The sequence below is a fragment of the Solea senegalensis genome, linkage group LG12 (genome assembly GCF_019176455.1).
Source record: "Solea senegalensis isolate Sse05_10M linkage group LG12, IFAPA_SoseM_1, whole genome shotgun sequence".
Classification (NCBI taxonomy): domain Eukaryota; kingdom Metazoa; phylum Chordata; class Actinopteri; order Pleuronectiformes; family Soleidae; genus Solea; species Solea senegalensis.
Window position 1 is genome coordinate 16,034,708 of NC_058032.1, and position 17,981 is coordinate 16,052,688.

Here is a 17,981-nt window from a genome sequence, read left to right on the forward strand (position 1 = left end):
ACATTATACGATCCTCTTAATCTGCACTATGACTCTCAAAAACAAAACACACACACACACACACACACACACACACACACGGTGTTGCAACCTCACAGCTGTCCAGACGTTTTACATTGTATGACGGACCAAAGCCATGACATTATAATGTGCGTGCTAGATTTATGTTTGTTGGTGATTCTCTGTGTCACAAACCTGTGGATGTCTGTGCATCTGTGCTCAATAATTCAGGGTGAACTCACGTAACCCTGTAAGGAAATGGACTTGAATGTGTGGGATCCTCCACACTTTCCTCAACAGCTTGCAAACGGCCTGGCCAGACCTTTTGTCTGATGATAGCTCGACCTCTCTCAGATCAGTTTCCATCAAATGTTGCCGGCAGATGTAAATTAGGCACAGCCATTTTCCTTTTCCACTGCCAGCTATTTCCACAACTCAGGATCCTCTGCTGCGAGGTGCGGCATGGTACCATCATTACTTATTTCTGTGTAATCTCAGACACAGTAGGAATTCTGTGTTGCCTCTGTGCCTTTTGACAGAGTTGGGAGCCCTATTGTCTTGCAGTTCACATGAGCAGTGACGAGCAAGCAGCCGCGAGCATTTGTCAGTGTACACTTTTTCAAACATTATGTAAAGTCACCAGTTATCATCTTGGAGGAGACATGTTTTGTATTTGTTTATTTCTGTATTTTCCAATTGTTTTGGAGCCACTCATGATGTGAGGGAAAGCACATATACAGTATACAAAGGTAGGTAAAAACAAACAAACAAATAATAATCAACACTGATTCACATATTTATCCCTGGGTTTCATATTCTGGCTATTTTCCAGTGCCCAAACAAAGCTGCACGTACATTCAATGTACATTAAACTACAGATAAGTTGACATTTCAAATACATCTTTACCCCCCTGACATTGGAGTCAAACATTTGGAGTTAAGACTCCACAGGGCATTGTCACATCTGGCTACTAGAAGCTAAAGCAGCATGATATCCAGTCGTGTTGGTCCAATCCCTCGGGACAGTCTAAATTCCACTTCTTTATGGCATGTGGGCCGAAGTGTCAAGTCTACACATGCACTGTACGTGATTCGTTCTGCTCCTGTGTCAGCTCTTCTCTCTATGTCCTGCCAGTCATCTGTGGTTCAGATGCACTACTGTGCACCTCCACTCCCCAGCGTCTTGCACCGCGTCATTTGAGCAACACTGGAACACACCATGACAAGAAGATAGGCTCAGTTCCCAGTAAAGAGTGGGCTGACAATGATTAAATCGTGGGAGAAACAGGTTGGTGCATGAGGGTTTATCAGATGCTCTGGAGTTGAAAAAGAGGATTTATTCAATTTCCAAAGTCTTTTGTCTTCTGTCGCCTTCTTGAGTTATTATCAATACACGAGTGGAGGCCAATGCCTCCACTTGATCTTGCACCACCCCAACCCCTCCACTATTCAATTCAATTCAATTCAATTTTATTTGTATAGCGCCAAATCATAACATACATTATCTCAAGGCACTGTACATAGACAACATCAAGGAGAGCAGAGAACCCCAACAGTTCACACAATGAGCAAGCACTAGGCATCAGTGGAGAGAAAAAACTCCCTCTTAACAGGAAGAAATCTCTGACAGAACCAGGCTCAGAGATGTGCGGTCATCTGCCTCGACCGGTTGGGGTGAAAGGAAAAATGGGGGACAGTGGAGAGGTGGGGGACAGAAAATGGGGGGAGAGAAGGGACAAGAGGGAGATGAGGGAGAGACAGAAGAGAGAGAGGGAGACCAGCAGCAGATACACAACAACTGTATCAGGTTACAAGTTTATACAGTTACTGATATCGACTTTTTAATTACAAAATAATAATAATGGTGACGAAAGCGTAGCCTCGGAAACTGGATCTTGATCCTGCAACCTGCATGATGAGAATACAGAGAGAGAGAGAGAGAGAGAAGGAAGGAAAGACACAAACTAGGGAGAGAAAGAGACAAGTTGCTACCCAGTTGCTAGGAGCATGTATCCCATTAAATAGCTGGACATGCAGGATTTTTTGAGCTGAAAAATCCCCTTCTGAAACTATTTCTGGGCTATTCTTGGTGTTTTCAAACATTCACAAATCTGCTGCAGCCAAAACACTTTAATTGTGCCATAGCTGTTGTGCTTCCTCCCTGATCAGCCATCAGTTATGATTTCAAATGAATCACTCTCTGTGTTCATTGGGGAAGTGTTGCTGGGTGACACAAAACTGGAATTCTCTGGTTTACAAAGAGAGCTGCCAAGACCTAAATGGTTTGAAAATGATGGACATTCATTTATATTTAAAAGTTACATACTACAGCGTTAACTAACTGACTTCAGGAGTTAGTAAGTTCAATTGGTTCTTAGATGCTGCTTCATCATTATGTCTGCTTTGATCTTTCTGGTACTGTGCGAAATTGGTTAAAATCTTACTTGAAAGATGTTTCATTTGCTAACTACAAATCTGAGTGAACACAGATTACATGTGGGCTTCCTCAAGGCTCCATTCTTGGGCCACTTTTGTTCCATATCTACATGCTCCTGCTAGCTCATATTATGGAGAATTAAAACACCTCTTAGCATATCTATGCTGATGAAACACAACTCTACATTACGGTGTCACTACATTACCTCAGTCCCTAATATTCACTTAGTGTATCCAACAAATAAATGAGTGTATGAGCCATAATTTCCTCCAGGTCAATTCAGAAATGACAGAAGTCATTGCTTTTGGTTCAAGGTTAATGATCAGGGCTCAACTTGACTCAGTGACATTTAAAACTATAGACCAAGCCAGAAATCTTGTTGTAGTTATGGATTCAGACCTGAATTTTAACAGTCAGAAAAGACTATTACTAAATCAGCCAACTGCCATCTTACAAACAAGAAGCAAGAATTAAGAGATTTCTATCAAAACAAGACACAGACAAGTGTCTTAAGTAGATTATATTATTGCAATGATGCAAAGCTCATTCCAATATTGGATTTACAAGATCAGATAAACTGACATTCACACCCACTTTATGCTGTAAAAGGCAAGTGGTGAGGAGGTATGAACAGCTATTTTAGGTTTGGTGAACATCCTACTGCAAGACTATGTTTGTCAGTGCCTGTACCTTTGCCCCTGGAACATTCAACAGTTTTGGACAGGCATGTATGTCCAAATCCTGGACAAATGTTGACAAACTCTTTCAATGCACCACTATGGAAATATCAGGTTAGTTTATGTGTTGCTGTCAGCCATCATCATAGAGACACTGCTGCTGTTTAGTAGAACTTCTCTATCCTGTGAAAACTTCACAAGGTTATATGGTGCGGATGACATTAGCTATGCTCACACTCACTCACTCACTCACTGATACACAGACAACACTGTTGTGAGTTCAGTGTTGTGGCGGGAAGAGTTGGGGGTCAGGGATTGATAGGGTTTCTCTTGAGGAAACCTTATTATAGTATGTAACAATTGAGCCCTGACTCCAAGACCTGATGGATGTAGAACATGACATATGGACTTATCATTCTGTGAAAAACAAAGGACCAATAAGATAAGCATGCCCATTTCCTGCATGCTATTTGAAAGTTTATTGTACTTGGCAGCAGACATAACCTTGAATACTTGAGGTTGTACAAGTACTGGTGCATTGGGAGTTATCTTTCATGTACACCTGTAAGCATCCAATGTTGCGACATGAGGGACTGATGAGGGGAAGAGATCTCACAACTTTTTTTTTATTTCTTTTTCCCCTTTGGACACATGTGGGGCTGTGTAGGGGTGGAGTGTCTTTGACAGGCTTGCGCTTAAGCAACACACAATTCTGTCTAGCATATGGACACCAAACATACACACCCTTCACATCCCACTCCAAACTGTGAAAACTCCCACCCGTCCTGGCTGCTTACCCTGGGAACAGGAACAGTGACTTCCAGCTGACATCAACAACTGGGAGACCTGGTGCACATATCAGGTTTACAATAGGCTGAGCAGAGTTTGCAGGGAGCACAATGTCAGTGTCAGGCCAGAGGCAGAGGCAGCTTTTTTTCCCTGTTTACTAACAATATGAAGTAAAAAGACCACTAGTGTCAGAGTCAGGATAGGTGGATACTTCCTCACTGCTACAGCCTTATACAGGAAACAGCTGATACACAAAGATAGCAGGATAGAAAAAGATAAATTGAAAGGCTTCATGTTGTGTTCCCAGTTATTTGTCATTTGAATAGACAAGTCACAACTCAAATCATGTCCTTTCTTGGACCTAGGACCATGCATTGTGACACTTCTGATATTTGATTACCTGGTTTTTGAATGGTAAATATTTTATTCTATATACACATTCTATGACACAAAAAGCAGAGACTCAGAGGTTAATGTTTGCTGACAAAGTGTAATAATCTGACAAAGTGAGACGGACATTGGTAGAATACTTAAACACACAAACGCAGAGATACGCAGAGATAAAGTCTTCAGATAATGTTTTATAATGTTTCAGGAGACTGAGCAAGAGGCTGTGGGGCATGTTCTGTCCATCTTTTATTTTTTGTCAACATCTGCTATGTGTGTATTCCTTATGTTGTGAGGACCTAAATCTGTTTACACAGTCACAGTATGGGGACACAAACAAAAATCAAGTCCCATAATGCAAATGACTACATTTTAATGAATGACATGTTTCAAAGTTTGGTCAGAGTCAGTCAGTAGTAATTATGGTTAAGGTTAGAGTAAGTCTCCAGGAAATACATATAAGACATGCTCTCTGAAGTCATGGAAACCCTAATCCTCAAAACCCATATGGCTGACTGATACATCCTAAACACAGTCAGCAGCATTATATTAGTATTTTGATTTACTCAGAGGTTAGTGGGAGGGTGTGCTAAACATTTCCACAGCGAAAGTCAATCTCTTCGCAACCCTCCTCCCAGTCTGCGATGCTGTCGCTTCATGTGGTTCAGCTATAACCAATCTCCCAAAGGGATTGTTAAACCTCCAACAACAATGATGAAGAATGATAAATGTGGGGTCAACAATAAATGGAGGAGGAACGAGTGCCAGTGAGGAAATATTGATGGGACTCAAAGCTTCCTGACAGTATTTATATGAACCTTGTATCTTGGTGGAAATGGAATACCACAGCTAAGTTTCAAAGGAACGTAGTACTTTGCTTTTTATCTGCTCGTGTGGTTGTTTTTTCATAGACAAAGGCACCTTGTATATACCGACAGCATATTTCTCTCTTTATTTTATTCCGATAATTGCACCGACAACAACAACTCACCTATGGCTAATACCAGAATTAACAAACAGCCAGTAACCAACCAAACACCCAACATCTTGAATCAAGTAACACACATTTTCACAAGTTACCAAGTGGTCGATTGTCTCATTTTTTAGCTAAGCCCCCTCCTTCTCTCTCTCTCCCTCTTTCTCTGCACATATAGCGACAATCCTCCATTTCCGGCACTAAACTGGGACGCTGGAAGAATCTCGGTGCTGATTGGCTTTTGTGACATCAAGTAAAACCAATGGTTTCACCTAATAAAGTGGAAGGAATCCACAATTTCTGTCGACCAGTTCAATATTTGTACCTGCTCACATATTCGCCTGGTGTCAAAAGTTTGTCATGTTCTGTTTGAAAACACCATTGGACAGTGAAGTTACTACAATTGTACACTATCATCACAATTTCATACCTATTTTCTTCATACCTATCTTATACCTTCATAAATATCTGAGACAAAGTTTGACCGTGAAAGGAAATTATGACTTTCCAAGGGTTAAGACCTGTCTTTGGGCTTAGGGTTAGGGGAAGGGGTTAGAGAATGCATTATGTCTTCACTCAGAATGCTGTACAAGATTGTGTGTGTGTGTGTAAGGAATATAGAGTTCACATGTCCACTGTGACCACTGCAGTGTTTACAGTGCTCTTTCATACACAAGAAAATAATGGGTCACTTATACAACAGAGGAACTTACTCTCTCCTAATGAATCACCATGTGTCCCACATAATCTAATTGGGAGCATGTAATTTCATAATTTTGTGTCATTTCACATTTAATTAAAAGCTCTCAGAAGGCTTTTTTTACATCTGGATGTGACAACAACACAACAACAGAACCTTCATATGTCAGATTTTGAACACGAAATATGTTCCGACGTTCTCACTGACCTCTTGACCTTTAGTACAGCATCACATCAGAATTTATGTTGGAGCTTTGGTTTGCCTCACACACAAGCCTTCTACAGCATCATATAATGACCCATTAATAATGGAATAATGGAAATAATGGATGATGGTGAGCCAATACATCAGTGTGCCTGTCACTCTGGCTGTGCATGACGGTGTGTGTGCTGCACAACCGTCACTGACTAGATATTAAAGGCGACATAGAATGCTTGTATCACACATATATGTTAGTTATGGAGGTCTACTTACATATATTAACTTGTTTTCATGATTAAAAACCTCCTAATCGCTGCAAACATGCAAATCAAAATATCTCCTCACTGACGCTCTCGTCAGCCGCGCTGTTTCAGACCAAAACCACACCCCCAGAACGTGGACTGTGTTGTGATTGGCCAGACAACGAGAGCTTTCCCACTGTCCTGTGATTGGCCAGGTACCTGGAAGTGACGTAATAGATAGCCCAGCTCTCAGATACACAGCTCCCCCTCTGGCACGGTGGATGCTCTGCATCTCAGCAGCTACAACGAGAGTAGTTCTTCTTCTTCTGCGGTTGAATGTACGCAACCGGATGTGCCCGGACTAGTGCCCGCACCAGGAGGCGCTACAGTGGTGAGGATTTCTGATGACAACACCAAATTACGGAAGTGCCGATCCGCTTCGCAGAGCCCAGGAAAACAATACACTATATAACACTATTTTCTCAGCAGTGGCTGAAGTGTTTGTTCTGAAACCTTTGGGTTTCATAAACGAGGTAATGACGCAGATACACACACAAACGCAGGGTTAATTGGAGCTTCCGGTCTATGTGGCCTTTAACTACCAGTGAAAACAGACATTCAGACAAAAAGATACCAGGTTTTAGAGTTGATCAATAATGGCAGCAGAGTTAGTGACACCACTGTCACCTAATTAAATGAAATGAGAGCTGCAACAATGGTCTGTATTCGGGGTCAGTGAGGGCCACATACACATACACATCATGATGAGGGCCTTTTTCAGTGAACTTCAATGTCGAGCAGAGGCTTCCTGCACTCTTGATGGGGATCACAAGCAGTCCATTGTGTGCAGCTGAGTGAGCGATTGTATATTATGGTGGAAGTGGAGGGTCGAGGACTGAGAAGACCGTGACCAGGTGTCATGTGATGGCTAGTTATGGAAGTGAACACAATCGCTACTTGAAGAAGATCGTAAACAGCATTAACCTCTGTTGGTATTCTTGTTTGCATCCATTCAAGCCGCTGCAGTAACCCCTCACTCAATCATGTCACACACGTGGGCCTCCTACAGCGTCATATAATGACCCATTCCTTCAAGCCTGTAGTATTTTTATCTCTGTTTCAAATCCTTTGAATCCTTTGGAGCATGGACTCCGCCCTGTCACCCCCAGAGAACATGAAGACCTTTACTTTAGTTTGCTGGAGTATACTCAGTATAATGACCAAAGCATGTAGATGTTGTTTTATCATAAATATGTGGATACATGTCTGAAATAACTTTACATGATAGTCTGTGTTTATTATTATCAAATATTCTAATATTTAATACATGAGTTTGGATTAAATTATCTGCAGAAATGAGCCTTTGATGCCCCAGTGAGACACAAAAACAAAATGAATAGGTAATATTCCAGATGCCATGACTGCTGAAAACATAAAGGGACTGGGAGCTGTGTTTTTGAGAGTAATTTAATGTAAGGGAATTGCACCGTGTTATTCTACATTCTGGGCTTCTTGTGCTTTCAAGGACATTGAGGAAAATGTCAAATACACAATGTATTTATATACAGTACATTTACATTTAGAGATTGCGGGCTAATGCAACTATAAGAACTTAGATTGTAGTCAAAAGGCCATCAGGGTTAGAATAACCATCCTTGCATTTAACGTGAATGCAAATGTTGTAAAAGCATGAATGAAAATGAGTAAAAACTAGGCTGAAACATTGTGAACATGTAAATTTGAGCTTGTTATTGCTTGTGAGCGCACCCTGTACTCTTTCTAAAGCAGGGGTCTCAAAGTGGCAGCTCGGGGGCCACATGTGGCCCACCAATCGATTTCATGTGGCCCTCCAAACAATATCAAGTTGTAACGAGTCATTTCAATATGTTTTTATTTTTAAATGAATAGATTAATTTTGCATCATAAATATGTTTTTTTTATGGTTGCATATTAAAACAACCACTATTTTCAAATTGCAATCCAACTTTATTTGTAAAGCACTTTAAAACAAACACAGTGGACCTGTGCTGTCCAGAATAATGGACAGCTGGACAGAAGTGCTGTCCAGAATAATGGATAAAAAGACAGAAGAAGTAAAAGACAGAAAAGCTCACACGAGGCAATCATGAATGAAAAGGCAGTCAAAATGAAAAAAACACCCCATGAAATGATATGTAACAACAACACAATATAACTAGTCATGTTGTAATTATTCAAGCTTAGTAATAATGAAATGATTTGCTTGAATAATCATGGACCGTAAAATAAATTGTTATGCTGTTTCCTTTAATTTCAGGAGCTCCATCTTATTTAACTGATCATATACGCTTATGAAGCAGTACAGTGCTGAATCACTCGTCATCAGTGAGCGAGGTTTTAAAATCTATTCTTTTCAAATTTCTTTAAAAATACTGTCATTTATTTCAATAGACTATTTTATAGCTTTTCCTCTGCTTTATATGTGTTCTTTTAATAGATATTAATAAATGTTAATTTATTTTTAAAAACACACACACAATATGCAGTGCATTTACACTTCTGTGTTCTGGATAAATAAGAACTCCACATTACAATAGCTGTATATGATGATGAGTCTTTATTGTCTGCATCAACGTCTTGATGGCAGCTCACAGTGCTTCTATGGCATGTATCTACTTTTTGTTTTACCTACAACTTATTTTCAAAACAATGACTGAAAATTCTTTGTAGATTTACACTCTGTGCAGGAAGAAAAAACAGATAGATGAGAAACAATGGAAGACGCACTAGGACGAAGGGCAGGATACGCCCTGGACAGGTCGCCAGTCCATCACAGGACAAACATACAGTACAGAGATGAAAAAAAGATGAATTCACACACTCACACCTATGGGCAAATTAGAGAACCCGGAGAAAACCCATGCACACACAGGGGCAGAACATGCAAACTCCACACAGAAAGGCCTGGACCAGGACACACATCAACAACCGTCTTGCTGTGAGGCAACAGTGTTAGTCCGCTGTGCGGTCCCCAACTAAGTTATAATGAGACAAAAAGAGCTTTCAAACCGATGAATACATCACATTGCAAGGAGTAAAAAGTGTGTAAGAGACTGGAAAAGTGGCTCATTTAAGTGGCGCTATTATCACAATGACCCAGTTTCATTCCACGTCATCATTATCAGTAAACCTCTAAATCCTCTTTTCTTCTGTTGTCAGAGAAAGACCTCCAATCTGTTGCCTCTTTTGAACAAAGAGTTTTCTTTTTGGACAATTTTCTTCTCTATCCTCTAGTCCACAGCTGTGAACCCCCTATGGCTAAGATTAAACTAATTCAGATAACACTGTGCGGGCGGCTGAATAGTAAAGTAAATTAGCGAGCCCTCATGAGTTTCTACTTCTTAACATCTGCTCATCAATGAGTGTCTTGCTTGTCTGGGCTTTGTGTTCAGACTCAATTAACTAGATTTGGAGTTGAGAGTTTCCATGTTAACGCTTTTATTTTTTTTTGTTTTGCATCATCTCTCCAGAGAAGACTTGTTCATTTAATTTAGAGAAGAAGAAAAGCTTAGGTAGGCTGTGTCGATAATGACTACTAAATGGCTGATGAACAGCTGCATTGTAACCACAGGAGGATGCTCAATTATCAGTTTTAATTCAGTTGTAATACCACATCATGTTATAAAGAAATACTGTAAGTGAGTATGTCGACAGGGCCGGAGATGGGATTTGCGTGTGTGTGTGCGGAGAATAACATAAACCATATGACTAGGTTTGACAGCGATTTCTTTCTTTAACCACCAGAACATAAACACATTTTTTCTACATATACAGAACAAAAAATCTAAACAAAACAAGCTTTGTTTTTGACTCTCCCCCTCAGCTTCCCCTCGATTAAACACATCGCGTGAAGAATTACTGTAGTGACAAGAGAAGAACAAGGAAAGACATCAAAATAAATCTTTCATTTTAAATTCAAGCTGTCCAGTTCCTATGTTGTTTGGTGAAAAACAGCCCTTTTTTTTTTGTTTGTTTTTTTTGTTTTTACAAATGCCAGAAGGGTTGATATGATTTGGGGAAGTGATGGGGGTGATAACATTTTAAAAGTTAGTCAAACTGAGGAGCCTTTCTCTGTGTGTGCGTCACAGCGCGGCCAAAAATACACTGATGGTCAAAATAATTTCATTACGATACAGAGTGACTGTCGTGGGCCCCGCTGCGCTGTTCACAAGCTTTCTGTTAGAGCAGCAACAGGGAGTTTAAGTGAGAAGTGGGCCCTCGTCTTTAGGGTGAGTAAGTTCAGGGTTAAAGCTGCGGGGAGTTGATACGTTTGGTGCCACATGATGTGAAACAGTGGTCAGCCTGAGGGGAGCTGTCTGTTATTAATGTGTAATGAACGACTGACTGATGGACACATGTCTCAGTATCAGCTTGACATACTTTGACTGCAGACTGGTATTAACCCATCTGTAAGCTGTTTGTCAGCTTCACTTTCATCCAGCCTGACCTCAACAACAACCTTAACCCCCAGCTTCACCTTTCACCCCCCTCGCTCTCTGGAAGTTAAGAAAAGGCAATCTGTGCGTGGCCTGAGGTGAGAGTTGACTGGCCATGTGTCACATGTACTGTACGCTGCACCACTTCTATGAGATTGTGGGCACATTTTAGAGAGAACGGAGAAAAAGCGGAGCACCAGGAAGCATGTGATGGGATGTCAGTATAACGTCCCCGACAGATCAGGATACCACAGAAGATCTAATGTCGGGATTTTCTCCTTTCTGTGCTGTTGAGCCAACAGTCTGATTTGTATACCGACATGACTTCAGGCCTCAGTGAAAACTCTTGCTTCTGTGTCCCTGTTTGTCCTAATCCCTGAAGCCTTGTTATCATATCAATAGCCCTTTCTTTGCGTCATACTTTCTGCCTTCACATGACAATGTCCCCGTCGTCTTTATTAAGGCTTTTACTGAAGGCCGCCTTTGAAGTTTTCATTAAGGTAATTGAAGCTATAATAACACATCACAGAGGACCGCTGCATTGTGATTCTCGTTTGCAAAGAAAGTCTGACTCAGTTTCCGCTCAGAACGAAATAGAAGCGGCTCTTCACTCTCCTTGAACATGTCAGGAAACTGATCAACACTAAGGCCTAATCACCTCTGATGGGACAAATGTGATGCATGAAGAAAGGAATGCAATTAAATCCACTTTGGAGCAGTGAAATCTTTTAAAAAGGGAAAAGGGAATTTGTCTGGGACTTTCCTGTCTTCCCTTCTGCTGAGCATCTGTGCCATGAGGTACAGTAACACTGCGATCACAGATTAGCATCCCTTGGATAGCTCTGCTCTGCAAATGAAAACAGAGGTCTTTTTGTGCAAATGGAGGAGATGGAGGAGGAAGACGATCATGTGCTTGATATTATCTGTTTATAAAGCGGTAATACAGTAGCCTTTTATGTTCCATCCAGCAAGGTCCACCTCCATAGGCTCTTTTCTCTCTAGTGTTTTTTTTATTTTCATTTTTTTAAAACAACCTGGCAGCCACAGCTATGTCTGATTATGTATGTTTCATTGCTTCACTTAATAACGTATATAACATAATAACACACACACACACACACACAGTGCAAATTGTTGTTTCTCATCGAAGAGAAATGGAGAAAGCGCAGCAGTGAAGGGAATGATCAGTGTTGTGATGTGTCTGGAAAAGGAAGTTGAACTTGTGTGCTTTTGTGACACTCAGTGGACAAAGAGTGTAGCTCAGTGTATAATAAACAGTCAAAGGAATGAATGTAAAAATCCATGAATGTATTTAAGGAGAAACAAATTGCTGTTATATTAAATCTCAGAAGATAAGAACCGGACAAAGACTAACTTTGCTGTTCTTAAAAGTGACTCACATTAACACACCAAAGGATACAAATACAAAACTCAACTCAACTCAACTGAGATTCATTTCATTTTAGTAGCACAGTGACACTTTCCCTTAACACAATACTTACTGCACCCTATTTCAGACTCTTGTGATTACCCACGATGCATCCCGCCTTTCACCCTGTGTCAGCTGAGATTGGCACCATAAAGCAGAGTGAGTGAGTGAGTGAGAGTGATTTGTTCTTTATGCGCTGTGATAAACAGAGACACCAGGAGATGGCAGTGTAACCACTATGATTTTGAACTCGAGGCTTGGAAGTGCATAATGAGAGCACTTTCTTTTCTAACTGATAAAACAGTAAATTAAAATAGACTTTGGCAGTTATTTGATTCTCTTGCTCATTTTATTTGGTTTGAATTCCTTTAAGTGCAACATTGCAAACACATTTCTGGCAATGATGTTTGTGGTTACCAGATTCTGTCCCCATCAAAGTGGGCCATCCTTCTATCTACAACAACCTCCTCCAGACTCATCTCCTCATGAACACATGAATATGAATGGATTTAGTGGCCAGGGTTTACTTTATTGTGTCCAACTGTGCTCAATTCAGTCAGTTTTAAGATACCAATGAGTCAATGTCAAAAAGAATGGCTTTATTTTGTGTTAGTGGTGACGTTACTCAGTAATCAGACAGCATCGACTTACTTGTTAAACCAATTTTATCTTCAAGTGCGTAATAGGACTGTCAGCATATCTAAAAAGATTGCACATGGTGGCTTTTAATGACAGGGTGCATGTCAGAGAGGAAGCAAGCACACTGAACTGACATATCTGATGATTTAATGCAGTCATTTGTACACAACATGACTATAGTAATACAACGTATGCTATTGATGTTTGCTGTTTATATACATGATCACAGTGCATGTGTATATATATATATGCACTCTCGTATGTATATATATATATATATTTATACAGCGACCCAGTCTCCTCGCAAACCTTTCTTGCCTTCTCCTGACTCCACTTTCAGCATATGTTCACTTTAAATAAACCCTTCAATTCATATGTTACCACTGAAATTGAAAAGTGAGTGCCATGGGACCAATCCATGGGCCGTGTGTAAACATTTAACATGATCTACTATTAACCAGCCATCAGGGGCAGCACTACTGATTGCAAAGAGAACCTTATAAGAAGAAGTCTGTGAGAAAAGCTTTTGTATCACTCTATTTATAACATGTGTAAACATTTTTCCCTTTTAACAGGTAGAAATCTCTGACAGAACCAGACTTCTTGCACTTCTGTTGTCCTCTCAATAAAGCAAATTCAAAATCTCTTCCTCCTCAGTTAAGCGACTAACCATACATTATCAAAACTTAAAAAAACAAAAGTAGCACAGAGCTAGATACAAATAAACAAATCACAGAACCAGCTGGAGGTGAGTGGTTATGCAAACACCACTGAAAATATGTGCAGGAACATACGCTGAAAATGTTGCGTGAATCACTGTTTTAAGTTTTATTGAACAACAGTTATTGATAATTATCAGTTATCAAAGCGTCAAGCAACGGAGTATAAATCAGATTTTAATTCCCCACCCAGCTCATGACCCTGGGCGATCACCTGGTTCTTCTATGATTTTATACCACCCCTGTTTGTCATTGCAAATCGAATTGAGGACAAGCGGCGGCGGAAAGCCTCTCCAGAGAAAAAATAAAGCATAGGGTCAAAGCAGGAGTTGGCAGCAGCCAGACTCAGCGTCACCACCACAGACTTCTGCATCGCAACCTTCTCTGAGCAGGTGGTGTCGTTCCGAGTCATAAAGTTCAGGTGGATAGTTCGCTGCACATGGTACGGTGTGAAGCAGATGAGGAAGGTCAGCAAGACAATGACAATCATTCGGATGGCTTTGATGCCCGTGTCCCGTTGCTGTCTCGCAGCATTGGTGCGAGTGAGCAGGGCATGGATGATGCCGGCATAGCAGAGCAGGATTACCAGGAATGGCAGACCGAAGCCTAAAGTCATAGAAAGATGGTTCAGTTTACGTAGTTTCTGCCAATCGCCCTTCCCTGGTTGAGGATCGAAGCACTTGGTTTTATTTGTGGTCAAATCAAAATGCTGGCCAGTCAAGAGGAAGGGAATTGACGAAATACAGATGAGCAACCATATGACAACGGACACCAGTCGGGCCCGGTTCTCTGTCACCAGCCGCAGGTTCTGCACAGGGAAGACAATGGCCAAGAAACGTGTGATAGACATGGCAGCCATGAAGTAAATACTGCAGTAGAGGTTGACATAGAGGCAGTAGGAACTGATGCGACAGAGGATATCCCCGAGGTCCCACTGGCCCCTTTTGACATAGTAAATAATTCGCATTGGCAGTGTCAAAACAAAGAGCAGGTCAGACACAGCCAGGTTTATCATGTAGACATGAAAGGGAGAACTCTGCTGGCTTGTTTTAAGCAGCACTGCCAGGGCAAACCCGTTCCCAACCAGGCCGAACACAGTGATGAGGCCGTAAGATGTGGAGTACACCTGGTTACGGAAGTCATCGATGGACGGACAGTCCACAGAGTTTATGAAAGTATTGTTTGTCACATTTAGGTGCTCCATGTGTGACTTTACACTTGTAGCTCCTAAGACAGAGAGAGAGATGACATGATGACGGAGAACACGACACAGAACATGGCAGAGTGAAGCTTGTGCTGTGGCAGATTGTCTCAGAGATAGGCGTTGTGTTCTGCTGAGACTTGAGAGGAATTTGCTTTTAAATCTGAATCCCCTGCACTTTACTTTACTTTACGGCCCTTACTGTGTGCTGATTAACATTCATCCATCCATTTTCTTTTGAGTAAAATCCAAAGCTGACTGTGTGTCATTCAACTGCTAACTTGAAAATGTTTACACTTGTCATACACATGTTACACATGCTCTTACTTGACACGACAACTCTGTACTTCCCCATCAGGAAATTCAAATTATATGTAACAATTGAGGTACGACTTTTATTTAATTGAAAGAAAAGTTTTAAATAAACATTTTGACTTACCACTGATGTCAGAACGGTGCTGCCAGTTGGTGCTGCTGCCTCAGACTGTGTCTGTTCTGCTCCTCTTTCCTGTCTGCAGCAGTAGTGGGAGGACACTGATGCAGTTTGATTCTTCTTCATAACCCTGGAAGGATCTCAGAGAAGGATGGTCAAGTACAACAACCACACATTAATAAACATGAAGTGTGGATACACCCGTTTCAATCTAATCCAATTTATTAATAAAGCTCATACACATTGGCGACCAAAGTGCTGTGCAGTTATAAAGTAAACCTTGACACACACTTAAAAAAACACTTACACTTACATGCATTAGTTACACAAAAGTTATTTGCAGTGCGTATCATAAAATATAAACATGTCCATTAAATTCAAACTACATGTGTTCACACAATGCTGATTAACTCAGTCAGCCCATCAGTACCTTGTGTCAACCGGTGACAATCCTGCACTGCACACAGGAAGTACAGATGGATGCAAAAGCAAAGCGAGGCGACTGCAAACGGGTTGTTGTATGACTGAAAACCCAAAGAAGCACCCGTGAAAAATCTTGTTCAAAGGTGAATTCCACTGCTCAAAAAGCGGTCGTGTCACAGTTTGGTGCTCCTGCGATAATGCTGTATATGCACACTCACAAACACACACACACCCACACACGCACGCACACACACACACACACACACTCACACATCCATCAGTCAGGTCTAACAGCACTGCCTGACAGAGTCTATTTACATTGTTTCTGTTCATGAAGACCAAACATAAACAGAACAACAAGCGAAAATCAAACCAAAAAAGGTTTGATTTTCTGCAGCTTCAACACGAGTTATCAAGATGTACAATGATAGAAATGTACCAAAGTAATATCAAAGCAACTGAATTACACATTTAAAAAGATGCAAAAGTCAGCAGTAAAGGTGGCAGCCCCATGACACCTTTTCATTTTTGTTAGTTAGCATGTGCACATACACATCAATCATTAGTTGCACACACATTTTGCATTTTACTTTTGCTGAAAGTTAAAACATGACTCACATTAAGGTGCTCTATTTATTTCTGAGGCATCGACTTGTCTCTGCTGCTGAGGGCGTCTGGCTGCAGGGAGTAATGAAGCTAAATTCAGGGAGTGGAGTGCCTCATTAGAGTATATCACCTCCCTGCCTTTCACGGAACATTGCTGATTAATAATGAAAATGAATAATATTTCTTGGCTAAATAAAAGCCTTGCTTTCAAAATCCACCAGTAGCAAGTCCTCATTTCTTTCAGCTCGGCCCCTCACAAAATCTAAATGAAAATCCACTAAAATATTTACATTTAATGTTGAGAACAGTGTTTAGATGTTGAGATTTTGATGTGTGATCCAGAAAGGATCATTAGCATTGGCAGTAAAGACCTCATCATTTCCTACAAGAACAATCATGTCTTTACGACACAGCAGTGCAGTGTACCTGTTTTTGTGTATTTTATTGATTATCCAAACAATGCCAAAGTAAACACTGTACACACTTCAACAAATGAAATGTTCTTATCTAATTTAACACTATGCTGACTAATCCTATGAGCTCCAAACAAATGTATTTAGATCACCTGTTGCCCGGATACGATCTCTCACTGCTCTCAGAAAGTGATCTTTGTTAATGTCAATACAGGCGGAGACGACAAACGAGAAGTCAGCAAACAGGTTGACTGAAAAAAAACAACAACTCTTAGTCGTTTAATGGATTGTTTGCCCCTGTGCTGCTGGTGTAATCACACAAACGTTCCCTCAGTCAGGTCTGATAGTTTTGCTTGGCAGAGCCTGTTTTCAGTTGAAGGAAACAGGCGTAACAAAAACGATGTTACATTGTTTCTGATCACAAACGCCAAACAGACCCAGAATATTAACATCGATGACAATAAAAAAACACCAAAAGTTGCACATTGCTCCCTGTGATGCAACCGCACCCTGTAAGCTGTTATAAGATGACCAGCCTCACTGAATTAACACATTCATCAAACCAAAACAACTCAAAATTCAAATGAATATTATCAAAACAAAGACTGCATGAGAGTTCAGAGTTAACAACGACCAGTGAGCCTCACAAAAAGATGCATGTTGCAAATGTGTCATGACAGGTGATAATGATGGATAAATCCAGAAAGATGAAAATGAGCAGTTCCACCGGAAGAAAAAAATGGAGATATAAAGATGCATGGGTCAATTAACACGATCCCTCCCAACCTATGATTCAACATCATTTCCTCTGTGTGTTGCTACTAAATGAAGTTTACAGTTCGTAAATGGAGTACGTATAATACAAATGGGAAAACAAGTCCTTTCTGATGAAAGCCCTGTGTAGTGGGAGGGCAGCATAATTCATCTGTAACTCATTTATGGTTACACACTGGAGTGGTCTTAACTACAGCGTCGCACTCTTTTAGCCTGAGAGTGCCCAAAGTGCACAGAGAGGAATAATTGCAGGGTAAAAAGGCTTCAGCGATTATTTGAATGCCTTTGAGAGATGATGAAAGTGCATTTGTAGTTTCTGGGTAAATCTATCTTAAGCTCCGCAAAGTAGCACCATGGAGCCACAATACTTTAGTTTCTCCCAAGAAACAACACAGAATTAATTGATGTAACTTTCTTTGTGAAACATAATAGTTATTGATTGTACAGTGTTGGTGGAGTT

The 17,981-nt window shown here is 40.7% G+C and overlaps 1 protein-coding gene across 3 annotated transcripts; it reads right to left on the reverse strand.

Moving 5' to 3' along the window:
• Nucleotides 1-12,766: 12,766 nt before the first annotated feature.
• Nucleotides 12,767-15,936, reverse strand: cysltr1 (cysteinyl leukotriene receptor 1). 3 transcript variants are annotated; one of them, XM_044039867.1, is made up of 3 exons: nucleotides 15,736-15,936; nucleotides 15,312-15,435; nucleotides 12,767-14,898 (listed from the first exon to the last, which is right to left on the reverse strand). In XM_044039867.1, exon 3 carries the CDS (start codon nucleotides 14,873-14,875, stop codon nucleotides 13,895-13,897), a length of 981 nt encoding a protein of 326 aa, XP_043895802.1. In that variant the 5' UTR covers nucleotides 14,876-14,898; nucleotides 15,312-15,435; nucleotides 15,736-15,936; the 3' UTR covers nucleotides 12,767-13,894. The 3 variants fall into 3 exon arrangements, with proteins under 3 accessions (XP_043895802.1, XP_043895801.1, XP_043895800.1); XM_044039866.1 differs by having other exon boundaries at nucleotides 15,312-15,445; XM_044039865.1 differs by having other exon boundaries at nucleotides 15,312-15,936.
• Between the last annotated feature and the right edge of the window lie 2,045 nt (nucleotides 15,937-17,981).